Source organism: Nasonia vitripennis (assembly GCF_009193385.2).
Source record: "Nasonia vitripennis strain AsymCx chromosome 5 unlocalized genomic scaffold, Nvit_psr_1.1 chr5_random0008, whole genome shotgun sequence".
Classification (NCBI taxonomy): Eukaryota; Metazoa; Arthropoda; class Insecta; order Hymenoptera; family Pteromalidae; genus Nasonia; species Nasonia vitripennis.
The window spans coordinates 531609-559555 of NW_022279659.1; the positions used below are offsets into that span (position 1 = coordinate 531609).

At 35.2% G+C, this 27947-nt stretch overlaps 2 protein-coding genes across 3 annotated transcripts; one reads left to right on the forward strand and one right to left on the reverse strand.

Moving 5' to 3' along the window:
* The first annotated feature begins 72 nt into the window (after window positions 1-72).
* Window positions 73-27918, forward strand: LOC107981999. 2 transcript variants are annotated; one of them, XM_031933141.2, is made up of 4 exons: window positions 21001-22122; window positions 22542-22769; window positions 22965-23172; window positions 26836-27918. In XM_031933141.2, exons 3-4 carry the CDS (start codon window positions 23118-23120, stop codon window positions 27603-27605), a joined length of 825 nt encoding a protein of 274 aa, XP_031789001.1. In that variant the 5' UTR covers window positions 21001-22122; window positions 22542-22769; window positions 22965-23117; the 3' UTR covers window positions 27606-27918. The 2 variants fall into 2 exon arrangements, with proteins under 2 accessions (XP_031789002.1, XP_031789001.1); XM_031933142.2 differs by lacking the exons at window positions 21001-22122; window positions 22542-22769 and adding an exon at window positions 73-365.
* On the reverse strand, window positions 18822-21587 carry LOC116417951 (intracellular protein transport protein USO1-like). The gene is made up of 5 exons (XM_031933145.1): window positions 21404-21587; window positions 20299-20453; window positions 19960-20220; window positions 19279-19431; window positions 18822-18974 (listed from the first exon to the last, which is right to left on the reverse strand). Exons 1-5 carry the CDS (start codon window positions 21585-21587, stop codon window positions 18822-18824), a joined length of 906 nt encoding a protein of 301 aa, XP_031789005.1.
* Window positions 27919-27947: the final 29 nt, after the last annotated feature.

Consider the following 27947-nt stretch of genomic DNA (forward strand, 5'->3'; position numbering starts at 1 on the left):
ATTGTGCAAACTCATTTATGATTATATATGACTATAGTATAGTATGCATTAACATATATCGTGATATATTACTATGTACGAATATTGAAATTATATAGAGATAAACGTCATGTATCACTATTTACAATCACGTATGATTATATATCGTCCATGTATGAACATGTATGAGCATACATAAATGTATTTAAATCATTTTTATTCGGAATGCTATTTATAAAACATCACAAATAAAAGTCAGGAGATTTCACTAGGAACTTAGTAAGTTATTTTTACAGAGTCTAAAGAATATTGTGTAAAGGTGTAGATTTTTTTTGCATTAAATTGTTTAATATTTTGCAACAAGATTACAAATTTTAATTTAACATGTAAGTGTTCGACAACAACAAAAACCTCATAAAAAAACACATATCATTTGTGTTACTTCCTTTCTGAGAAGTTTTTCCATAGTCAGTGTTAAAGTTCTTGTGAAAATATTTTAGAATTGTATTTAAAAAATAAGTGATTAAGAAAAAATTTTGAAAATTAAAAATTAGAAAAGATCAGAAATTTAAAATTTATGAACTGAGATTATGATATAAGACAATTTATAAAACAAAAACGTTGAATTGAAATATTGCGAAAGGGAATATTTGGGGTTAAAATTTTGCAAAAAGGATATTTTTAGTAATTTCAAAATTTGGTTTTTCCAAATTATTCCCTTCTAATATTTTAGGACTAAAAATTTTATTATTAATCAATTCGCAATCTTTATTTTTCATAATTCTGACCCTCATCCATGTATATTTTGTATTATATTTTTTTTAAATGGAAGCAAGAATATTGTCATGTTAAACTATAATGGTAATGTAAAATAGCATTTATTATCCTTGTGTTTCGGCAAAAATTTTAACAATAATTTAACAAAATAATACACTATTGTCTACTTATGTACATTCGTATAAATTTTTCTTATTCATTTTAACGTTTTTTTCTATAAAAATTCTTTAAATTCTTCAAAATTTTCTTACGTGTAAATTTTGACCTCAAAGCTACTTAACTTGAAATGATCATTGAATAACTTGGTAAACTGATTTACATGAAAATATACAAAAGTAAGTCAGCTTTCAGATTAATTTGATCGTTGTATTATAAAAGAAATACGCATTTTTATGCACTTCTATGTACTTTTATACATTTGTATCTAATTTTGTACATTTTACATACTCTTTTATTTCTGCTGGGAAAATAATTATGTTTTAATATCATTATTTCAATTTTTGAATAAAAATCCAAAACAAAACTATATTAACTATTAAAAATACTCCAAACAAACAAAAATTAATTGATAAAAGGCCCTGTTGACATTAATTTGTTTTTAATTGACTATAAAATGAGTTATAAACAATGGAAAAATACTATAGGATGCTTGTAACTTAAGGGGACACTAAGCTTTTAAATCCTGAAAAAAAGAATTATGAATAAAAATGACAAAATTAAAGTGAATCATTTAAAATTTTTTCAGTGATATTTTTAGTATAAATACCTTTAACATTACCGTGCTAAAACCTTAATTATTCCTGCTGCCCCATTGTGGCACTTAATGTAATGTTTTGTGAATTGTTCACTGCCCGTAGAATTCCAAGTGTACAAATGGTTCTTTTGGGCTCAAATTCCAGGAGGATACTTCGTACACCTGTAGTTTTTGTATGAATGCAGGGGTTTTGATTTGAATGCTTAAAAATGGTTTGGCAATGATAATACTGATTTTTTTTTACATATTATGCCACCTTTTTGGGTATAAAACATTTTCTAAACACTCAAATTAAAATCCCTGCATTCATACCAAAACTGCAGGTGTACAAAGTATCCTTCTTGAAACTGAGCCCAAAAGACCCATTTGTACACTTGGAATCCTACAGGCAGTGCAAAAATTCACAAAACATTGTATTAGGTGCCAGAATGGGCCAGCGGAATAATTAAAGTTTTACACAATAAAGTTAAAGGTATTTATACTAAAAATATCATGAAAAATATTTCAAATGATTTACTTTAATTTTGTCATTTTTAATCATAATTTTTTTTCACAGGATTTAAAAGTGTTGTGTCCCCTTAAATGATTTTTTAAGAATTTTATAGAAATATTTTATTTCGATCCGACCCTACTGAAACCTCCGATGAGAATCAAAGGATTTTCATGGGAAAAGCACGCTAAACTCTTATATGAATCTCGTATGTGATTCTCATATGAACGTGATTATGATTTGAATAAGGTCAAATTGAAAAAAAAAATTTACTTAGAAAATGGTAACTACGGAAACCATGAATTTTTAAATTATTGTATTCTTATACTCAGGATTTCTAAATAAAATTCAGGCCATGGTTTCTACGTGATAAATGTGATGAACACCAAAAGTTTATGTTTTAACCATGGTGCCACTTTCTACGCAATTAAATGGTCTGGAGTACAAAATTAATAAATTATGTGTATACTTAAGCATACATATAATTTATGTAGAATACAAATGTGTAGTAGAATTTTCTATTCATCCAATCCCTCATTTTTCTCGAAAGATCCGAATAGGGTTTGTGATGTTTCAGGTAATATTTATATAAACGTATACCATGAATAAAATAGTATATTTATACATACACAAACACAAACACAAACACACACAACTCCACTACGCCCGTTCTAAGCCTGGGCCCTACTACACAAGCGACGGAGAAGGACAGAAGGAGAAGGAGCAGCCACCTTATTAAAATAACCCAGTTGCATTTAGCCCTGATGTTAGCACCTTCTTGTTAGAGGGCTCCTTCCTAGAATATGAGTAGTGAGTTAACAACAGAACTACCCCAAATGGGTCAGATTTTTGAGTCGATTCCGTTGACGATAGAGTGAAAGCCGATTTGTCGACATTTTTTCTATACCGATGTCACAATTCTGACGTCAAACGCTTTTGTTTTGTTTACATTTCAATCGGTGTATTAGATGCGTGTATGCATTGCTGAGTTGCTCTGTGTCTTACTTCTTATTAATGCCATTAGTTTTTAGGTGTATATGTACTATTTCAGGGGTCATTTTTTTATTTAGATTGGGCTCTTTATCTTTTATGTCAATATTGTCGAAGTTGAATATGTGATTAGAGTGCTTTTGGTGTTCAGAGATTACATTATTTTTTATTTTCTGTTTTCCTCAGCGCGTAAAAAAACATTTCTTTACGTTTGGCACACGTATGTAGCAGAGCAGTCATTGCATTTTAGTTTGTAATCAACATTGTTCTCATGATTTTTGTGTTTTTTATCTTTGCCTTTTGTTATGATGTTACATTCGTATGAAATGCATATGGTGTTTCGTTGACTATTATTGCTACTATTTCTTTTTTATCGTGGTTGTTCGTTAGATTTTATTTCGGACAATCTTTTCTTTATATATTTATCTACAAATACATATGAATAGTTATTGTCAAACAGTAACTTTCAGACTATATCGATGTTTTTATTGTAAAATTTTTAAAAAACTTCAAACATATCTTTCCAACCGATTTTTTTTTCCGATATGTCGACGACATTATTACATGTATTCAGAATGACAAAATTGACGAAATCCTAAAAACATTTAACTTATACACCGTAGATTACAATTAACTCACGAAATTGAAAATAAGAATTCCATAAGCTTTCTAGACGTTCTAATAATAAAAGACGAGAACAGACTGGTACACAAAACCAACATTATCAGATAGATTTCTGAACTATTTGTCTCAACAACTAAATACACAGAAAATGGCCATGGTGTACAATCTCGTCGACAGAGCAATAAAACTAGCAAATGAAAAGTTTCACAATTAAAACATCAATATATTCAGAAAACTATTGTTTTACAATAACTATTCAAATGTATTTCTACATAAATATATAAAGAAAAGATTGTCCGAATAAAATCTAACGAACAACCACGATAACAAAGAAACAGCAGCAACAATAGTCAACGGAACACGATATGTATTTGATACGTAAATGGCTTCTACGAGCAGATTAGTAAAATTTAGTTTAAAGGAACAACAATGATACAGTTCCAAGAATTAACAGAGAAATGTGTAACATCATAATAAACGGCAAAGATAAAAAACACAAAAATCATGAGAACAATGTTGATTACAAACTAAAATGCAATGACTGCTCTGCTACATACGTGTGCCAAACGTAAAAAATGTTTGTTTACGCGCTGAGGAACACAGAAAATAAAAAATAATGTAATCTCTGAACACCAAAAGCACTGTAATCACATATTCAACTTCGACAATATTGACATAAAAGATAAAGAGCCCAATCTAAATAAAAAAAATGACCTCTGAAATAGTACATATACACCTACAAACTAATGGCATTAATAAGAAGGAAGACACAGAGCAACTCAGCAATGCATACACGCATCTAATACACCGATTGAAATGTAAACAAAACAAAAGCGTTTGACGTCAGAATTGTGACATCGGTATAGAAAAAATGTTGACAAATCGGCTTTCACTCTATCGTCAATGGGATTCGACTCAAAAATCTGACCCATTTGGGGTAGTTCTGTTGTTAACTCACTACTCATGTTCTAGGAAGGAGCCCTCTAACAAAAAGGTGCTAACATCCGGGCCAAATCTACCTAGGTTATTTAAACGAGGTCGCTGCTCCTTCTCCTTCTCTCCTTCCTCGTCGTTTGTGCAGTAGGGCTTAGAACGGGCATTGTGACGTCGGTATAAAAATAATGTCAACAAACCGATCGATTTTCTGCACATTATATAAGCCGCTTGAAATCAGCGAGCAAACGAATTCGGGACCAAACTGCTGAGAGAGCAACACCTCTATCTCCACTCCCCCAGCCGCACAGTGAGGCCAAATGGAAAAAAAAAATGGACAAAATTTTGTGTCAGCTGGGTTTGCACTTAAAATAACTTCTACCACGATGAAAATGTTCTTTAGTAAGTCTATTTTTGGATTCGTTTTCCCCGTAATGATTCCTTTTAATTTGAAAAATTAGCATGGAGGAGGAAAACCATTAGAATTTCATCAGTTTTACCGAACTTGCAGATATACGAACTTAAGCGTGTTTCAAGTTCAATAATTCAAACTCTCAAATTCATAGATAGGCTTTCGCGAATTTTTCTACTATTCTAGCAATAGAAAAAATCCCTGTATATGAGAACAGGAGTGGCAGTGCCGCCGGAAGAAAAATTAAAATTAAAATTAAATTTTTTTTTATAGCAAAACCGCCTGCAACAGAACAAGGTTGCAGGGACTATACCTGTACATTTATTTCTATTTATTTTTTTTATACAAAATAACTGGATAGAGAGTAACCGGCGGCACAAAATCGAACGAAATCTAAAACCGAGCGAAAGCGAAATCGAGTCTCGCGGGTTAGGGATTGCAAATACGCGCACACACGACGGACGTAAATAGCATTGTAAGAGCGCGCAAGAATGAAAGAAAAATCAGATTAAAGAAGATAGATTATAACAGTTGAAAAACTAGCTGCACTGCCTAATGTGTTTACGGATCTAGCAGCCGAGTGGTATCATAACAATAAAGACGAGTGGCAGAGATGAGATAATTTTTGCAGCGCAGTCCTGCGCTAGTACGGAACGAACAGGCGGCTACAACAACGCCTAGCCGCCGACGTAGAAAAAAAATCAGTTGATAACATCAGAATAAAGACGACAAGATGCTCGAAGATAAAGAAGGAGTAGTTGCTAACTGGCTATTAGATTTGGGGGAGGAAGTAGTGCACACCGTACTGGTTAATTTAGAACTGCGTCGAGATGGAGACGCAGGTGTCAAGGTCGAACGAGTCCAGAGGTCGCTGACGGGCGAATATAGCCCGAATGACTTCGAACCGTCACTGTACCTGGATCTGTTAGATATAAAGGCCAAACGGGTATCAATGCGCAGGACTTTTATACGCTCAGTCTGCGAGCAATATCGACAAACTACGAGCGGCATAGCGGCCGCCCCGCACCCGTTGGAAGGCGTGCTAGAGGATTACATCATGTGTGATCGACTACAGAGAACGTTAAGCAGACCAGAAGTCGGCGAGGAAGAGAGAGTAGAACCCCCGAAACAAGCAACACCAGTAGAGACAGTCAAACAAGAAAAGGCTGAAACAATCACAGGGATAGACGGCAAAGAATACGTTATGTCACCATACATGATGCAGCATCTAGAAAATCTGCAACGCTCAATGAATGAGCTGCGCGAACAGGTACAAGGATCGCAGGGGGACACGAAAGACTCCAGCACCCAAGTAAACAGCGCAGCAAGCCACGCGCCGGCAAGAGTTACTTTTGCCGAAGACGCGATGACAAGCACGCCTGCATCTCCGAAAAAGGTCTGGTCAGATAGCAACATCAGAGGAGGTCTCAAGAGAGGGCTAAGAAACGCCCCGACGACCCTAGAAAATAAACCAAGAGAAATCGTCGGAACGTAGCGGCAAAGCTCGCGCTGCCTTCCATCGGCCCGTATACCATTATAGCGCAAGTCGGGTCAAATACTTGCAGACTAGGAAATGCCAAAGGTAAAATAGAAGATCTAGTGGCCATCAAAGAACTCAAGAAGTACTACGGCCCCGAAGAATGTAAAGCAAAAATCCCCGAAGATGACGAAGAAGACGAGACGGCACGGAGCCCGAGAAACGCGAACCTAGGCGACCGCGAGGCGCTAAGAATCGTATGCGAATAGAAAAAACGAGCGTGTCATCACGCCAAACTCGCGCGCAGCGTTGCATTGCGAATCGATCATCATCTTCATAACGAGCATCACCGTAATCACATCATTTTCTTTTCCTGTCCCCTTTCGTCTTAACAGCTAGTATCAGAAGATCTATCAGCGCCAACAACAAAGAATGGACGAGAAGCGCCTCGAAGAGCTTCGCGCCCAGACGGGCGATGCTCGCAGGCAGAGACTCCTGGCCGCCACTGACACCTGGACGGCCCGGTTGGAGCCGCAGTACCTGCGAGACCACGCTAATGCTGTGCGCCTGGCAGGCGCCAGCGAAGACGACGAGGACGCCAGCGAAGATGAAGGGCTGCTGAACGAGACCGCCATCGAAGTGGCCAGCACGCAGAAGACGCAGGGCAAAGGAGAAGAGTGCCCTGCGAATACTGTGGAGGTACCGTCCTCGAACGAAGGCGTGAGGTGTGCTGAGAGCCCCACGCGCTCGAGCGCGACACCATCGTCGGACGAAGGTGCACGGGGTGAAGAGAGCCCCGCGCGTACAGTAGCAACGCCATCGTCGTATGAAGATGCCCGCCCTCCAGCACGACAAGGCCGCTTTATCGCTTTATCAGCCGACCTCGCCTGAGACTCGGTTCGACGAATTTATACGTCGGGCTGGCGGCGACGTGCCTCCCCAAGTCGCGAGATGGGCCGCGCGCATTCACGACCGTCGCGAGGAGCAGGCGTCGATCCGGACAAGTTAGCGAGCCCAAGAGATCAGCCGTCGTGACGAACAACGCCGCGAGCAGGAGACTCGCAAGCGCTTCAAAGCTATGCGCCTCAAGCAAGAAAAGCTTGAGAAGGAGAAGAAGGAGGCAAATGCGCGAGCGAGAGAACTCGGGTGCGAACTGAACCGCGCTCGCCTGGACGAAGAATTCGCCAAGAGCCAGGTGCACCAACAGCAGGCGTACCGTGAGAAGAAGCGAGAGGAGGGACGCCGCTGCTACGTCTGTGGCCACCCTGGAATACGCAATTCCGCATATTGCCCTTCCAAGGCGGACCACGAGGCCATCCGCGGGAATACCCTTGGAAATTTAGGGCGAAAAAGTGAGGGGGGAAGAGAAGATGTAACCGTTGCGGCAAATAAATAGTACCCGAAGGCCCCCAAAATCCGTGTTCTTTGTTATTTCCATTACCTGTTCATTCATTCATTTTTAGCATCATCAGCAGGTCGCGCGACGAGTTGCAGAGCTGCTTTGAGAACTGCGAATCGTCTGGAAGGGGGGTGTAACGAGCGCTGAGATTTTAGATCTCGCGCGCTCGTATGTAGCACGATTAGGATTTCAAGGATAGCAGACGACGTCAGCGGCGACGCTGACAGGAGATTTTCCGTGAGAAGCGAGCGCGCTCAGACTCGTTTTTGCTTTGGCCGTGTCAACAGCTACGCTACTAAAACCGTCAACAATTCGCGAGCCGTTTTTCCGTACCGGCGTACAAGTGGTCTTCGTCTGAGAAACCGCGCGCGTCCTCCTCGCAATCGCGCGCGCAAGCGTCGTCTTCTCGAATATTTAACAATTTGTATTTAACTCAGATTCAGACAATATATTTCCTTGCTATTAACTTTACACGCGAGTGTTTCTTCTTTGTGCTATTCCCGATTACCCCAAGTTGTCTGGTTCACCACGGATACGCGGTGGAAAGCGTGGTGCTCCGGGAGCACTACGCATTTGTAGCGAGCATTCGGTAGGCCAACGCACGGGTGATAGAGCTGCACCAGCGGCTAACGTCCGCTTGCTACCGTCGGGCCATCACCGAGGGATCGCCTACCGGAAATTAACCTGCTGGAAGTGACGTGCGGCATCTTCGCGGTTGCACGATAAGCTGTCGAATCGCCCTGTTAATATATATAATTGATTTTAATGGAGAAAATACCAACATAATGTAATTTATATTAATTGATTTTTAAACGTATAGTATTATTGTTATTTTAATTCATATCAGTAGAGAAAATGTAAGCAAAATAGAATTCGTATTAATTGACTTGTATGGTATTTGTAATATTCCAATTGATTTTAATTGAGAAAAGGCTAATACAATGTTATTTATATTAATTGACTTTAAAAATGTATAGTATTGTAGACCTTTTTATTTATTTTAATAGAGAAAATATTTGAAAACTGTAATTGATATTAATTGACTTTAGAAGAACATTAAATGTTCATACATTTTGATGTTAAAAATATGAATTAACTTCCAATTGGCATTAGATTAATCAGCGTTGTATTAAATATAGGATTTATTTCTATATAAATTTATGAGAAGGAATACCGATAGTTGGTATTCATTTAGTATTCATCGATTATTGGTAATAATCGATATTGTTGGAAATTAAACCACAATTGATACTAATTGATAGCAAGTGATACTAATGGATACCAATTGATACTATCTGATACCAATTGATGTTTTGTTTTTCTAATAAAATATAAGTTTAGACTTATGTAAAATAATGGTTTCTTAAAAAAACAAGTATATTTTTTTTAAATATACATGAGATACATTTATACTCCATATAAATAATAATAAATTATTAAATATAAACTATTATAATATTTAATATTAATTTTAAAAAATGTTGAAATCAGATACGGTAATAAAAATTATTCTCCTTCGGGCATGTCATCTGATGAATCCAGGTCCATTAATGGATCTATCGGCTGAGTATCAGACACTGATGAATAACTTTCATTCTCGTCGTCATCCATATTAACCTCTTCACTGCCGAGAAACTCGATTTGATCAGTTTTCATCATTTTTCACATCATCTTTCATCATTTCTGCATTTTTGTCATTATCTTCATCAGCATCTTTCAACTGCTGCTCATTGGCGTCGACTTCGAGCTGCTGACTTCCTCCTGCAACCTCTTCTTTTTCCCTAGGTTTTTTATTATCATTTAAGCTATTGTAGTGCATCATAGCCTGAATGCTGATGTATTGACGATTATCTGAAAAAGAATATTAATAAAAATTAAAATGTTATCTCACAGATTATTGATAAAATAGACCTAAAAAAATTATGTTTAAACTCACTCTTTTCTTGATCACCGCCTACGCTACTATTATCGCTTTCGGTTCCTTTATTTTTTCGTTTAACGCTTTTTTTTTAACCTTTCTTTTTTTTGTCTTATTTTTTACATTAACTTGTTCTTCGTCTGAAACTGCAGATTCACTTTTACTCTTGCGCTTAGAGCGCTTAACATTATTTTTCGGTTTCGCATCCCGATTACCCCAAGTTGTTAAGTAAGCAATCTTTGTTGTGCCATACTCCAAAAAATTACTCATTTCAGTAAACATATCAAAATTATTGAGAATAAGCGAGCAGAATTAGAGCGACTGCAGAGAGCACGATGGGACTGTCCTTCCCTCTCTCCCCGTCGAACTACGGCCAGCGTCGACGTCGCGGCTGCGGCGGCGGCTCTCACTTCTCTGTGTGCTCTCATGCGAGAAAGACGCGTTCGCGATACGATTGCATCTACATAGTTCCTTTGTTTGTTAGTTCGAGTTCATTACTTGTGTTAAGTAAGCTCGAGGGTAAGCTCCAATTAATAAAGTGTTTTATATGAAAATAGGTGTTATTTATTTTCCCAAGTCACGCCAGGCCTAGTATTGGTCCAACAGGTTATGGGCCCAGCACGCTTCCACTGCGCTGCTTGGGATTTTCTAGACCTGCGCGTGGACTTAAGAATACCTCGCGAGTGAAGTGCCAAAATTACGGATTTGCCTTTTCAGAGGTGAAACCGTTGGAAGTGCATAGCTGGATTAAAAGCTTGAAGACAAGTTCGACGTGTTGTGTTTTCGTTCCCGTTTTCGATCAGCAACGGTTGACACCTGCCGCGGAGGAGAAGGTCAAGGAGACGACCAGCTGCTTTGCTTTGTTTCAAAAAGCGACTTCTCAGCTCGAGTGACAATATGTCCGATCAGGCAAAGAGGGTATCTTTGCAAATGCCGAAGACATGAGGTAAGTCGCAGTGTTTTGTTCATGAAGTGCGCGAATAAAAAAAATTTTGCGTGAAGACAGTAAAATCTTCATGACGCAAAATCCGTAACGCGGCATGCGAGGCAGGTGATTCCGAGAATCAGCCCGAAGCCGGTAACGTGTTTAAGCGTGCCTGTGCGCGCGCGGCGAAGCAAAATGGCGGCGCCCGGCAACGCGGCAAAAAAGAAGTCGTTGGCGCGGGAAAGAGAAGCCGTTGGCGCGTTCAAGCGCGAGCGCCATCTTGCTCTCAGTGCACATGAGAGCGCCGGGGCGAGTTAGTTCCTCGTCCGCACAAACGATGGCGCTAGTTCCGTTAATCAAAGCTTGACTGCACGTACGTAAACACACGTAAATGCTCGAAAATGCTATGTAGCAAACTGAGAACAACGGCTCGAATTTTGATTGAAAATTCATTCTCGAATAAAATCTTAATCTATGTTGCGACGCATTGATCGAATCGGGTAGCGGAAATGTTACTAAAACTAGACTCAAGTTCGACTAACCTTTTATAAATAAAAATTGCAATTTTAAGTCCGATTAAAAATTATAGTGAAACAGTTAACTGACTAGCTTGAATTTAACAGATGAGAAAAACCTGCAGTTGTTTCTGCTGCTTCAGGACCAGGAGCTGGAAATTTCAGAACTGTGTCCCGATGACTCCTTTTATCCAGAGTTGGATATTGATGGGAACATCTACATAATGACGTCAAGTGGTAAAAGATTCGATTTAGGCAAAGTTTGAATTTTTTTTGATAAGTTCGAAAATTAAAACTCGATCTTCCACAACAAAATATGTACATATTAAATTTTCAAAAAAAATAGCATGCTGCTCAGTTCCAAAATTTAAATGTTGGCCGGTACATGCAGGGTAGTGTATGTTGTTGCTGCTACACTGTGTGTGCTGTAAAATCATAGTTTTATTTATTTTTTTAAACAAACAGGCAATTTGCATTGCTTTCTTGATTGTTGTTCGTCAACTAAGCACATGCTTAATAAATTGCTACATGTGATAGAGTGTTTGTTTTGATTGTCGTTCGTCAAAACAAACAACTCATTTACAAAATGTTCTTAGATAACTCTCTCGTCGAGGAACGTTTAGTGGAATCCGTAAAGAAGGAGATCAAAAGGATTCGAGCTGAAGAGGTGGCTCCAGCTGAAACGGTTGACCCAAGCCAACGTGGGAATACCTTGTCCCCAAAGCTGGATGTTATTACTGTAACTGCTGACGGTGGGCCGGCCTATAAGTTCAATGAAGGGAAAGAACAAAAGTCCGATTTTGTGGATAATGACAGCTGGAAAATTAAGTTTGAGAAAAGCTTGAAAGGTAAATCCACCCCTGTTGTTAAATCGAATATGCCGATACAACTGAATTTGGGACTGAACAAATACCGTCAGGATGAGGGGACAACTAAGTTTGGAAAGTTTTCTTTGAATGATTCATGCAGTGCATCAAATATGCAGTGGATGAGAGGTACAGCTGGATGGAGGAAAAAGTACAGTATTGGACAGAACAAGATACTTTCCGTAGAGAATATAAATTAACACAAAATTTGAATGTTAATACCTTTTTAGACTTTTTAACTTCAGAACTAACTCTTACTGATTTATCTGCACAAAACAACTGTCGATCATCGAATCAAAACGCTGCAAATGAAGTAGTTACAAAACCTCATGTGAGTAGAGAATATTTAGCAAAACTAGTTCAGGATGAAGTTAATAAAATTGACATGCCATAGCATAGCTTTATTAGTGTAAAACAAGTTATTGATTTTACTGATATTAGATTCACAATCTATACTTTCTAAATCAATTGATTCAGTTAAATTACTTATTTTTCTATCTTTTAGCGTATTCCCAAAATTTGAATAGCTAGAGCATAGCTCGTTGCTATCTTTATTTACTTCTACGTCTAATTCAGTGTCAATTTGCATCGGTTCATCAAGCTTATTATTTTCAATCTCTGTACTTTCAAGCTTGTCTTGTTCACGAGTTATCTCTTTGGTTGCGGATTCGCTTTCCTTATTGGGCGCAACACTTACAATTGGATATTCACGACGCCTTGTGGTTATATATGCAACAACCTTATTTACATTATTATTTTCATTTTTATCCGAGTTATTTGTTTCTAACTCTATTACCCAATGAGGTTGCTCATATATCCCAGAGACAAAAATCGTTTTTGACATCGGATCAAATATATCAATTTTCTTGTTATCCAAGTATATACCTAAACCCTTATCAACAAAGTTCCCCCGTGATCTGCCTCGGGCATGGCCTCTATCGGACTTGATTTTCTTAGGGTTGCTACCCTTCTGTGACTCGTAATTGCGTCGTTTTACACGTCGTTTCGATCTGTATTTTGTCTTTTATACCAGTACTTTTACTCGAATAAATTTTATTAACTTCATCCTGAACTAGTTTTGCTAAATATTCTCTACTCACATGAGGTTTTGTAACTACTTCATTTGCAGCGTTTTGATTCGATGATCGACAGTTGTTTTGTGCAGATTTTCCAGCTGATAAAATCTATTCTTCCTCGTACAGTCGATCTTGTTTTGCCCAATACTGTACTTTTTCCTCCATCCAGCTGTACCTCTCATCCACTGCATATTTGTGCCTGATCAATTCGGTGACTACGTCATCGTGTACTCGATTGCACTCACTTTCGATTTTCCCTCTCAATTCTTTGTTTTCTTTTTCTAATTTATCCAGCTTAGCCGTTACCTCTGAAATTGGTCACCGAATTGCTCAGGCACAAATATGCAGTGGATGAGAGGTACAGCTGGATAGAGGAAAAAGTACAGTATTGGGCAGAACAAGATCGACTGTACGAGGAAGAATAGATTTTATCAGCTGGAAAATCTGCACAAAACAACTGTCGATCATCGAATCAAAACGCTGCAGATGAAGTAGTTACAAAACCTCATGTGAGTAGAGAATATTTAGCAAAACTAGTTCAGGATGAAGTTAATAAAATTTATTCGAGTAAAAGTACTGGTATAAAAGACAAAATACAGATCGAAATAACAAATAGAGATAGTACTTTCCGTAGAGAATATAAATTAACACAAAATTTGAATGTTAATACCTTTTTAGACTTTTTAACTTCAGAACTAACTCTTACTGATTTATTGTACGCGATTGATTCGACGGTTCAGCCATCACGCGTGCCTGATCAAACTAAGTTGGAAAAAGATAAAGTTCGAGTTCGAGACATCATTATCAATAGAATCGATATTTCTTATTACGAAAAGGTATCGGATATCCGGGATCCTATTGAATTGCTTGATGAAATTAAACGCATTAAAGAAAATTAATTGAACGTGACTACAAGAAGTATTCGAAAAGAATTGCACACTATTCGATACAATCCACATAAAGAGAAAGCATAAGCTTTCTGGGATAGATTCGATAAATTAGTTCGATTGTACAATAAGTTGCCCGACACACCTTCCTTATCAAATGACGAAATATGCGATGCATACTATGAGGCCATTGTCGTACATTTACCTCAAGTTAAAGAGTCTGAATTTTTGAATAAGGATACTACTGGCAAATTTTTAACTTTAAATCAACTTAAAGATTATATTGTGCGACAGGAAACAGCTCGAATTGGATCAATCGAATCAGCTGGAAAGACTACAGAAGCTGGAGCAAAAGCATATTACGTGTCTGATCCTGCGGCGCTTTATTACAAATGCGGTAACAAGGGCCACCATCAGGACGAATGCGCAAGGTCAGGGAATATGTGCTTCAGATGCAAGAGGTACGAAGGGCATGTCCGTGCAAACTGCCCATACACGGAGAGTCAGCTGGAAAAGGTTTTGAAGGAGAATGAAAGTCAAAGAAGGTATGAATCCTCAAATTCTAATCAGTGTGGTAGACGAGGTGGCTTTAGTCGTGGTATAAAACGACGCAATTACGAGTCACAGAAGGGTAGCAACCCTAAGAAAATCAAGTCCGATAGAGGCCATGCCCGAGGCAGATCACGGGGGAAAGGTAGACAAAATAGACAAAACAACAATAATTCTACCAAAACCTCCGAATCTGGTGAGTGCACAGGTCTGTATGTAGACAGTACACTTCTTAACGCGAAAGAAAGCGATAAAAACCGACTGATTAGATTTCTGGCGGACTCTGGTGCTACAGAGCACATGACTAATTCTAAATTAATTTTTAAAACGTTTGATAATACTAAAAGGCTCGATATTAAATGTGCAAATGACAATGATTCAGCGATTATAAAATTGGAGAGAGTAGGTAACATATCTGGTTACACCAAAAATGATGACTTTTTAAGCTTGAAAAATGTAATCTATGCTAAGTCATTGTCGGAAAATTTGCTATCACTGAGGAAATTTGTTGATAAGGGCTTAGGTATATACTTGGATAACAAGAAAATTGATATATTTGATCCGATGTCAAAAACGATTTTTGTCTCTGGGATATATGAGCAACCTTATTGGGTAATAGAGTTAGAAACAAATAACTCGGATAAAAATGAAAATAATAATGTAAATAAGGTTGTTGCATATATAACCACAAGGCGTCGTGAATATCCAACTGTAAGTGTTGCGCCCAATAAGGAGAGCGAATCCGCAACCAAAGAGATAACTCGTGAACAAGACAAGCTTGAAAGTACAGAGATTGATAATAATAAGCTTGATGAACCGATGCAAATTGACACTGAATTAGACGTAGAAGTAAATAAAGATAGCAACGAGCTATGCTCTAGCTATTCAAATTTTGGGAATACGCTAAAAGATAGAAAAATAAGTAATTTAACTGAATCAATTGATTTAGAAAGTATAGATTGTGAATCTAATATCAGTAAAATCAATAACTTGTTTTACACTAATAAAGCTATGCTATGGCATGTCAGATTGGGACACGCTTCGTTGCAAAAGTTGAAAGAATTCCAAAGAAAATTTCCAAATTTGGAAAACTTGAAGGAAATTAAGTTCGATGATTCTGTACTTGATTGCGAAGTTTGTATTGTGTCAAAATTCAACAAGCTACCTTTCAGTTCGACTAGACATAGAGCGAGTAAACCTCTGCAAATTGTTCACGCAGACACAATGGGACCGATCAGTCCAGCGACACATCCCAAGAAATACAGATTCATATCTGTATTTATCGATGATTATTCACGACTTGCGATGGCGTATCCAATGAAACAGAAAAGCAAAACGGGTTATTGCCTTGAATCTTTCATTAAAAGCTCGAGAAATTTATTAGGATCTAACGCTAAGTTCTGTTACCTTAGATGTGATCAGGGTACAGAATTTACAGGAGGGTATATACAGGAAGTTCTAGATAAGTTCGAAGCAGAGCTACAGTTAGCTAGCCCAGATACACCTGAGCATAATGGAGTGGCTGAACGTTTTAATCAGACCATCCAAAAACTCACGAGAGCTTTAATGTACGATACACGCCTACCTGAGAATATGTGGGAACTTGCCCTGAATGCAGCCGTCTATTTCTATAATAGGACGCCTCATAGCTCGAATGAAATGGTACCGCCCTTACAAATGTTCAAACCAGACTTCAAGCTCAACACTGTACGTCCCGAGATAGCATATGCGGTGAATGTGTTAAGCAGATACCAAATCAATCCCACTGATGAGGAGTGGAAAATGGTGAAACGAGTATGCAGATACTTGAAACACACCAGAAGTCTGGGTCTTAAGTTTGAAGGAAAGCTTGATAACTTACAAGGTTTTTCAGATGCCAGTTTTGCTGACTGCAAAGGCTCGATTACAACGAGTGGTTTTGTAATCAAGCTCTATGGTGACACAGTAACGTGGAAAAGCTAGCTTTATCGACCTGTCAAGCTCAGTATGTAGCAATGAGCGAAGCTAGTCAGGAGATGGTATCTCTACAAAACTCGTTAAGCTTGATTCTGAGAAACTCCTTCTTGCCCATGACTCTTTGGTGCGATAATAAAGCTGCTGAGGCTAGTACTCAAGTAAGCAGTACAAGTAAACTCAGACATATGACTGTAATTAGAGAACACTTTGTTCGAGAGTGCGTAGCCAGAAATCTAATCAAAGTCAGTTGGATCGCATCAAAAGATCAAATAGCAGATATATTCACAAAGGCGTTACCTTTTGAATTACATGCTAAACTAACTAAATTGCTTTTAAACTATTATTTATAATATTAACATTTGTTTGCTTCTTTTCAGACGCTAAACCGTAATGCTGGACGACGTCGTTGAAATCTGCTCGGGAGGGAGTGTTGAAAATAAGCGAGTAGAATTCGAGCGACTGCAGAGAGCACGATGGGACTGTTCTTCCCTCTCTCCCCGTCGAACTACGGCCAGCGTCGACGTCGCGGCTGCGGCGGCGGCGCTCACTTCTCTGTGTGCTCTCATGCGAGAAAGACGCGTTCGCGATACGATTGCATCTACATAGTTCCTTTGTTTGTTAGTTCGATTTATAGTTCATTACTTGTGTTAAGTAAGCTCGAGGGTAAGCTTCAATTAATAAAGTGTTTTATATGAAAATAGGTGTTATTTATTTTCCCAAATCACGCCAGGCCTAGTATAGGTCCAACAAAAATCATTACATATTTTGGCGTATTCTGTATTGAGCCAATGATGATATAAATCTGAAATGAAAACAGGATAATCTATTTAATTTCATATTAATACAAGAGGTGGAGAATTTAAATGTTCGGAGAAATTTTTATTTTTTACCTTGGCATATTCTTAATTTTTCAGGATGCAGTTTATCTGGTTTTTCGGAAATTTCCCCTTTGGATTTATTACTTTTTTTCCAGATATTGTGGAGCGTAATAACGTTGCTTCTCCAAAAATTGTCATCAAACAATTTGACACGAACGTATATGGGCTTTTTGCACGCAATAACATATTGTCCCAGACGGATGATGTCATCCATTGGTGTCTACCAATATGAATCTGGAAAATAATAGAAACAATTAGTGAATTAGAAAATGAACTCCTTCAAAACAAAAATTAATAAATTACCTGGTTATCTGACTTCCTGACGTATCCAATCGGAAGAAAATTTTTTCGAGTGTCCAGATTCACCGATGTTTCTTCATTCAACTGGCTACTTATAACTATACAAAAAAAACAAAGCTATTGATGCTACATTGTACATTTAATAAAAGGGATATTTATATAAATGCTAAATTATTGTGTAAGGATGGAATTACTATTAAAACTTGTAAGCATGATGATTTTTAACACATCATGTATTGCTTTACATCAATTTACCATTCCAAACTTGCGCATTTATTCCAAAAGGTTACAGAAAAAAAAATAATGATAATAACATGAAAATGAAAACACATAGAGTTATGAAGGAATCACTCGCTTTGTTCACACCACTCGTTCTAAACAGCATCTCTAAAGACCAATCTCAACAACCAGTTATCAGAAAGCATGCAAAAATTAATAGTTGTATGCAAAAAATGCGTAAAAACTTGAAACTGCGCGTTCCAATTGATGCCCAAGGGTTCTTTTGATCAGCACGATGAGGTTTTAAGTTTTTATACATATGTCATACAATATATTTCATTCACGGAGCGGAAAATCGCAACTTTAAGACAATTAAAAATGTGCAAATTTTTATTTTACGCCCAGTGAAACAAAAATACTGTTTTACAGCAAGCGAAATTATGAGATAGCCACCAAACAAATATAGGCATAAAAAGTGAAATTATTTAATTCAATCATTAAAACGTGCCCATATCAATTTTTCCAGTTGTATACCCGAAATGCTCAGAAGTAGAATACTCCACAGTTATGAAACCATCACGGCATCATTTTCGTATTGTCAGCTGAAAAAAATATTCGTATTATAGTTTATAGGACAACACATAGAAAACACAGTATTCAACTCTTTAAGGTGAATTCTGAAAAATAAAAATTATTATAAATTTATGAAGATAAGAGTTCCATTAAATCGCCGTTAAACGCTGAAATTGAAAATTTAAGGAAATTCCATACCTAGGACTTTATAGTCAATAATAAAGAGCACTTTTTAATTTCAAAATTTATATGAAAGTGACCTATGTATTATAGAACTTCCTCAAGTAACTTAAAATTTATAAATTAACCGTATTTTTTAAACATTCAGATTGACTTGCCTTTTTCTGCATCATTCTTTTCTAATAATTGCTTTTGAAGTTGTTTATTTAACTCTACAGTTTTTTTTCTGTCCTTTAACTGTTTCTCCAAATCTTCTATTTTTTTATTACAATCTAGTATAGTCAAATTACTCAAGATCTGAAAAATAAAAAATAAATTATTTAATAAGGATATAAATTTACTTTCTTGCAGTGTTCCATATGCCATATTTCATACATTCGAGTGTGATTTACATAAAAACAATACTTTACGCACTGTTACTTGATTAGTAAATCCTATTGTTATTTATAGTTTGAGTGCTTTATTGATATTGATTGATATAAATTGATATTAATTGATATAAATGATATTGATTGAATGTTGTTGATATTAATTGACATCATTTAATATGAGACATTTAAGTTTTTAAATAACATTTGAGTGAAAGATTTTATCATCGTACCTTAGGTCCAGCACTAGAAGATTTATCCTTCACTTTGGCAGAAATGACTGAGGATGAAGCTGAAGTATCATTTTCAATTTTCTTAATGTTCACTGAAGCCTGCTTCTCATCAATAGTCTGTGCTACAGCAGCTTTAGCTGTAGATGCAGGCAGCTTCGTTTGCAAAGACAGTTAAAAAATCAGACAGAGAAAAAAAGTGAGAAAAAGCCAAGCTTTGATTATAGTATTCTATTAATACATAAGTATTTAACGATAACATTTACTGAATAAAGCACTCACTAATACAATAACTGATAGAGCGCATGTATGTATGCACAGGTAAACTCATATACAGAAAATATTTAATTAAAATTTGTAATGGTAATTACTTTTGTTACTATTTTTATGATATCTGTATATAATTCCAGGTTTCAACTATAATAAAATACTGTTACATTTCCATAAATAACCTTCTCGTGGAAGGGATTTTAATGAAAATATAAAAGAAGTTTATTATGTAGAGACATAAAATTTTGTACAAATGTTTAACAAAATATTTCGAAACTAATTGCCATTCCAGATTTAAATTAAATGCATTCAGTATATGGGTTTACCTATAAATTCACTCGCGCACTCCCAGTTTTTAGAAGTGAGAGTAGCAAAGATTCGTTCTTACAACACCTCACAGACTGATAATCCTACCTTGGATGCAGAAGGCTCCAGTGAATTGGGTTCAGCTGCCTTGCAATCCTCAGAATAATTTTCTATTTCATTATTGAACTGCGCTTCATTGCTGTCTGTGGCTGTTTTCTCACAATCAGCAGCCTCTTCCAAATGCTTTATCGAGTTATTTTTTTCTTGATCCTTATTTATATTTTGCGGTCTCTGCTGCATTTTATTGGAAAATTGATTGTCAATTTTCTCTAACTTCACAGCAGAAATAGTGTCATATTTTTTCATTTCCTGTAAGAATAATTAAAAAATAATTAAAAATTAATTTTCAAAATTATCAGTTTATAATATTAGTGCTGTTCATAATACCTGCAAGTTCTTTGTTTTTTTCTTTGGAAGCAATGAACTTTTTGTTTTTGAAAGTTTTGTCGGATTTTCATTTTCACTGGCTGTATCTATATGTTTTGACGATTTCACCCTTTGTCTGCGTGTTTTTACAGCTTCATCTAGCTTCTTCTCGGATTCTAAATAAATGTATTTTAATAATTTTGAATGGTATGTTACAAAATTTAAATTGTGGTAAAAATATTTTAGACAAATATGTCATGGAAAACAATTATATATTTCATATTTTGTACAATAAAGCTTTGATCACAATAACAGGAGGATAAAGTCGACAATTAATTTATATACAAATATGCTACAGTGTACAGGATTATGCTTTTAAAGCCGACTGTAATCTTAATGGAGCTATCTTACAATGCTCAAACAGAATCGTCAAGATGAGTCTTATACACTGAGAAAAAAATAAAGTTGGGGTTACTTGGTAGCACAAAGAAGCATGAACTAGAGTGGTCTCCAATAGACATAACCAGAGAGTCCTGTAGCCAGAGCCGGAGTATACAATTAGCCAACGTAACCCCAAAATGTACCTATGCTAGCTGCCTTGCTTTATAAATGCATTACATATTGGATTAATCGATCGGCTATACTAAACATGCTTATACTTCAACAACTCTGATAATGATTATTGGACTCTATACAGTAATCCTAACTTTATATTTTCCTCTCAGTGTCCGTGACTGTCTGGGCTATTAATTTTAATGTGCTACTCTTATTTGGTATATTGTTTTTAAAAGTAATTTGAAAATACAAAACATAAAAAAGTCAATACTTTCTTTAAATCACCTTGTTTATACGCAAGTTAAAATGGATTTTATCTACGATAATCAAAAAATAGACTGAATTTTCAGCTTCAATTGAAATAATAAAAATAAGAATAAAAACTGGAAAAATAGAATCTCGATTTAGACAAAAAAGTTAAGAAATAAAATGCGAGTCTAGTACGTTAGTGAGAGGTGGAAAACAAATAAATGAATATATATACATATAAACACAGACCATTACTTCTCTGTCATATTTTTACCAACAATTTATGTATATATCACTACTTGAAACGATATAGTGTTCTTACCTTCCATAAAGATAATTTGTGCTCTGTAGAACTTATTATTGTCTTTCTCGTCCTGCACAAAATACTTTTTACTGTCGTTGAATGTGTGATCTTCAAATACGTCGTTTATTTTTTTTACGTGAACTTTTCTTTTAACCCCCCTACTTGGCCCTTCCAAAAATATGACGTACGCAAAGGGTACCATGACGAAGTATAGGACTATTATTTTTCAATAAACTATAAAATCTTGCAATCCGTATAATATAAAAAAATACAACTAAGTATATTGCGGCGTTACATAGCCTACATTCTACAGCACTATGTGTGCACGTCTCGTGCGCATATGCATACAATAATAAATGACTCGTACTTTAAAATGCACGAGAAATATTATGTGTCTAATCTAAGCTTAATAAACACTATGTTTTAAACAATATAATGGAGTGAATCCGAACAAAGGGCATTAAAAACACCGTGCTCTTGTGCTCTCGGAATTCTCGGATCTACAATCTACATTAATATGGGACTTTCCACATTGAGTGCGTTGCGACTGTGTTGTGTCTGTTCCGTGTGATGTGGTGGCGCTACATGTCCGCAACATAACTACTGTGGAGTTCACGATCTACCAACGTCCGATACTTCGATGCCTAAAGCTATGGATGTCATTATGGAGGTTATTTTCTCAGCTCCAAAACTCCAAAATGTGCTCGACGAAATCTCGTGCAAATCGTAGTTATTTGGTAAGTGATAATTATTTCAAGATACTGTAATGATTATTTTTCAATTATGCGCTATTTGAATTTAAATGAGATATAAAACATCAATTAAAAATAGTTTTTATATCTTTCAAAGCTGATCTAAAACGTTTGGCGTGCTCCGAAACTCGGTCGCCCGTGTTTCTGTCTCTCTCAGCCATACGTGAGTTGCGTGTGTCTGAGAGAGACAGAAAAACGGGCGCCCGAGTTTCGGAATACGCCTGTTATTTACACAGTACAATGGTACTTCATCGCCATTTTCCACTCTAAAATATACTTGCTTCAGATGCCCTCTCAGTGACAAAATCTATTACCATACCATCTCCACAATCTATACCTCAACAGTCTATACCTCCAAGCAAAACGTGTTTTTTTACTGATTTTCTTTTTTAATTAAATGTAAGGTCCTCCTGGTCAATCACCACTTCAGAACAACAGCAACAACGTACAAACAACAGCAGCAGCAACAATAACATAACGAATGCATCTCCTGCAATAGATGATCATGCAAGGTGGATGGAAATGTTCTCCAGGACCAAATCAACAAGTACCGCATCCCCCATCTCAGCAAATGTCATTGTAACAGATGTCTTCCTGGTAACAACAATAAACTATGCCACTCCAACAGCAGCGTTAGTACATGATATTTTTTGTATTATTTAATATATAAAACACATTAAAATTAAAAACACACGCAGTTTCAACTGTCTTGCCATCAATGCCTAATACCAGAACGTTAAGACAAAATTTTGTTTGTAAACTTAGAAACTGTTTAAAAATGTTCTTTAATCTACATGATAACATTATTTTTTCTTTCTGTATTTCAGAGAACCTCGAGTGAATGGATTCGAAGATCATCACTATCTAACGGAATGCAAAGACCAACACCAGAATCAAAGACAAGCACTATCGCACGCAGTGCTGCTGGCCAATCTTCCACAGGAACAAATGAGAAGATGATACAGTAGGCAGAAAGGAAAATGTTTAATTTGAGTTTTCTTTATATGTTTGTCAAGAAAAAAAAACATACAAAAGGTACGTAGAAGGGTATATAAAACATTCTTTTTTTGAATCTCAGTGTAAGATAATAATAATTTTTTAAAATAAAATTTCTTCTTCACTGCTTTCTTCATAAGAGTTCTGCAATAATTTTAATAAATAATTTTTAGAATATTACCATTAAATAATATAATGATATATTAAACAATATAATGTGATTATTACCTTTGGATATAGTGTATTATTATTATTATTATGTTCAACTCTTCATGGATGCAAATAATTGAATTTTGTGATGGTGCCAGTTTACTTTTAATCTCTGGTAAGATCTTGTTTTTCAAGAAATTAACATAATTCGTAGGGTTCACTGGCATTTCGAACTTCACAGGCTCCTTCATGTGTGATCTGTCCGCACACATGATAAAAGCTATATCTTTATGAATGAAATGCTGCTGATAAAGTCCTACTACAAGACTTTGATACTTGCTATTCAAAAATAAGTAACGAAGGGCAAAGTTCATTTTTTGATTTTCTCTATTGGGGTTAGATTCTAGGTATTTCAGCAAATCAACAATATATTGATCAACTGATAAAAGTTGATCTTTTAATCCAATATCATAACTTCTGATAAAAGCTGTTAGATCCATAGTGAGATATTTGAATTGTAAACTTGGCAAATTAATTTCGATTGAATTCTTTGTTGATGGTTCTTTGTTCAACTTTAGTCTGTTTGTGGTTATGGAAATAAATTTGTAAACTATAAATACAGTGTTGCCAATATAATGGACTTTCAAAATTTATTATTTTTAAGGGTAAATTATTTTTCTTTTCTAAGTTTTTTGTATAAAAAAAGTAATTCATAATATTATGAAAGGGAAATAAATAAATAGAGCTACACATTTCTATTAAAAATTAATTTTTATTTAAATTTCTTTGCCAAACAAAGTATTTGCAGAATGCAATTTTCTTTATCTTCTTCAGAAAGTTTTCTAAAAGACCTTTTGATCAATGATATGAAATTTGCAATTCTTCTTTCTTTTTCATGATCTTCTCTATCTGCAGTTTCATCAATTTTTTCAGTTTCCATAAATTTTTCGGTCATGTTCAAAATTCTTCTTTCAATTGGGATGTTTTCATCAGCTGTTTTCTTTTTCTTAAAACGCTTTTGTTCAGAGGTATTTTCATCGCTTTGCTTATCAGCAGCTCTTTTTGAAAAAGAGTCCAACGTTGACTCATGTACACCCAACGTGCATGGATTCGTTAACTGAGATTTGAATTTAAGAATATGGAACAGGAACTGAAACGTCATGTTAGGTTAGGTATTCGAAATCGGAGCGGGGAGCTGGTTTCAATCTAGGTATGACTATGCTTTGTGGTCAAGTCTGAAAAATTCAAATTTAAAAATAGGAAAGTCGGGTCGAGATTGATAATATTAAGGAAAATACTGTATAAGTCAAAATGACTTGTGTATATACATATATAGGTTAAGAAAAATAAAACCTGCATTAAAAACTTTATTAAGCTGTTTTTATAATTAAATGCAGAATTATGATAAATTTTCTCACACCCACATGAAATTTAAGAATTTTCGATACGTGCAATTTTTAAATAGGTCACAGCTGCAAGTAGTCACATCAATAGTATAAAGAGAATACTTATATTAAATCCTCACATATATTTTAACAGAAGTATAATAGGAGCTGTTATAAAGGTGAAAGAAATCAATAGTTTTACCACAATTTTATTTTTATATATCAATAAACAACGTTTAAATGAACAAAGACAATAAATAATATAAATCGTCGTATAAAAATATAAACTAACGTAAATATGCATCGAAGCATTGTAAAAAAATACATTGAAGAAATTCTCTTATAGCCTACATCGAAAATAGAACACAAGAAATATACATTAACATAATATAAATTTTCTTTTACACTGACTGGCTTATGTGTTATTGTATCGGCTTTCCACGGTTTGTTCCCTCACCATTGCAAACTGGTCTTGTAAAACAGGTGCAGAAGCAACAGTTTATCTGAAAAAAATAACTTAATAAATAACATGTAATGGTTAATATATTTTTCATGAAATGTTCAATTACAATAAAGCTTGAATAATTTTTCATCTAGAGGTCTGAAATTGAAAGCAGGCGTTATAACAATGACTAGAAAAGTAACTATCATGGAATTTTTCATTCAAATATGTCCTGTATATGGGTTCACCTGATAACCTCCTCGCGGTTCTTCATTTTGCGGATATGATTTCTTAGATTTATTATTTTACATACTCCCTTCACCCCTGAGTCATTGATTATTATATTCTACTCAATTTTTAAGCACAGAAAGTTGTAATCACTTTGCCTCTTACTCAAGTATTCAAAAAATAATTTTCACTTTAGAAGTTCACTTGTAATAAATTATTTTAACTTGAGTAAGAGACAAAGTAATGAAAACTATCTGTATATATTTAAAAATACAACAGAATATAATAATACAATTGTTTGGGATGAAGGAAGTTTGTTGAACAATAAAACCAAGATACCACACACGTCAAATGGCGAACCGCGAGTAGGTTTTCAGGTGAACATTGATACAGAACATATTGCAATGAAAACTACCCTGATAATCAGTTTTGTATACATTGTTACAATACCTGTGCCAACTTACAGACCTCTAGATGAAAAATTAATCATACTCTATTGGCAATAAACATTTCATTTTTCTTCGATTTTGAATACCTAACCTAAAGTGGCGTACGTTTCAAGTTCCCGTTCCATATTCTCAAATGAAAACCCCGCGAAACGAATCCATGCACGTTGGGTGTACAATGTAAGTGTCGAGAAACTGCATCGACTTAAAAAATGGCCAAAAGTCTGCTGCATCAGTTCGTGCAGCACTACCAGAAGGTACCGGCATATTTTGTTGCTTGAATAATTGTCTATACTTCAAGTATAGCTTATTCCACTGCGCTTCAACCTCTGCAGCTAATAATAATAGTTTTTATTTATAAAGAAAATTATAGCATTTCAATTAAAATTTTTAAATCATATAAATGCAATACATACCTGTCCATTCCTCTAGATAATACTGATAAATAGCAGAAGCTATAATTTTAAACTTATCCTTTTTGATATTGCTGGATAAATAATTGTGATCTCCTTTATTATAAATCATGGGTTCTGCTCGACCATCTGAATGATAATCTCGTTAATATGGTCTATATTTTCCGACATTTTTCACTATTTAATTATATATCAGTAGTTATTTTGTATTTTATCACTGCTGATTGTGCTCGTTTTCCTAACGCGTAGATGCTCTTTTGTTTATATTAACATAACCTATTAATTTGTAACAACGACGTTCGGCAACATCTTGCAATCCCGCGCGCTTTCGAGGTCTTTTATTGTAATTAACAGTCAAAATAATGGAGGAAAACAAAACTGAAATTAATAAATACTTGATAGGGTTGGTGAAACAATGTCCTCTATTGTATGATGACAATGATTTCAATCACAGAGATCACGAAAAAAGATATGAGTGTTTCGAAAATTTTGCGTTTCTAATAAACAAAAATTTAATGCATCAATGACATGTAAGAATTAATTTTTTACAAACTAATTTGCGTTAATTATAGTTAGGTTACCCGTCAAATGTTTACTATACTAAAAATGGGAATTTAATAGTCGTAATTTATTTGCAGCAGGTGATGTGGATCATCGTTGGATTAATATAAGAAAATCATTTGCGAGAGCCACTAAAAATGGAAAGAAATTTTATCTAGCCTCTGATCTACAATTTCTAAAGAAGCATATTAAGCATTTAGAGAATGCTTCATGTAAAAGTAAACCTCCAAAACAAAGTATCAAAGAAGAAGATAATGATGAATTCCACCCAGAAGCTGATGACGAAAATTTGAACTTTCAAGATGTTTTAAGGTGTCAACTGCAATCGAAACAACAGACCAATGTTTCACAAAACTCAATTACGAAAAATGAAAATGATTTTTTATTATTAAACAATAATCAAAATGATGAATTAATGAAAGCGCAAGAAAATATCAGTGCATTTACATTAGCATTACGCAAACTACAAAATCCTAAAAGTGACTGTTCATCTACTCCAAAGAATAATATACTGACAGGAATAACTCAGAGTTCTAAGAAACCTGCAACATCAACAGTACATGCAGTAATGACTAAAAAAACCACGGAAATCACTGTACCTGAACAAGATGAATTTGCGAAACGAAAGCAGGCAGAAACTAAAAGTTTGAATGATAAACTTCAAAGTGCTATTGATTCAAGTATGCAGTTTATAAACAATATAAATAGCACCAAAAAAGATGAAAATGATGACGACATATACGAAAAAAATATCAGAGAAGCATTGAGAAGTGTTCCATTTGATAAGATTGCTGACTTTGTTACAGACATTCATATAATAATTAGTTCATTTAAAGATCAAAATTAGATAAATTGTAATCCTTGTTCATTTCATACTATACTTGTAATTATACTTAACACAACATTATCATTATTATTTAACATCTATCATTATTATTTATTGTTCAATATTTCCAAAACTAGTATTTTATTTGTAAACAAATAACTGTATCAATAGTGACAAAAATGTATCAATAGATGTATGTTTCAAGCACATAAAAGTAATTTTTTTATTTTTCAACAAGTCCTTTTACAAAATTTATTGATATAACACCCTTACAATATTATCTATCGCTCACCTATCTAACTATAAACAATAAATAGTATTTGAAAGTTTTCGTTAATTTAGTAAATTCGCCGAACTACGTCC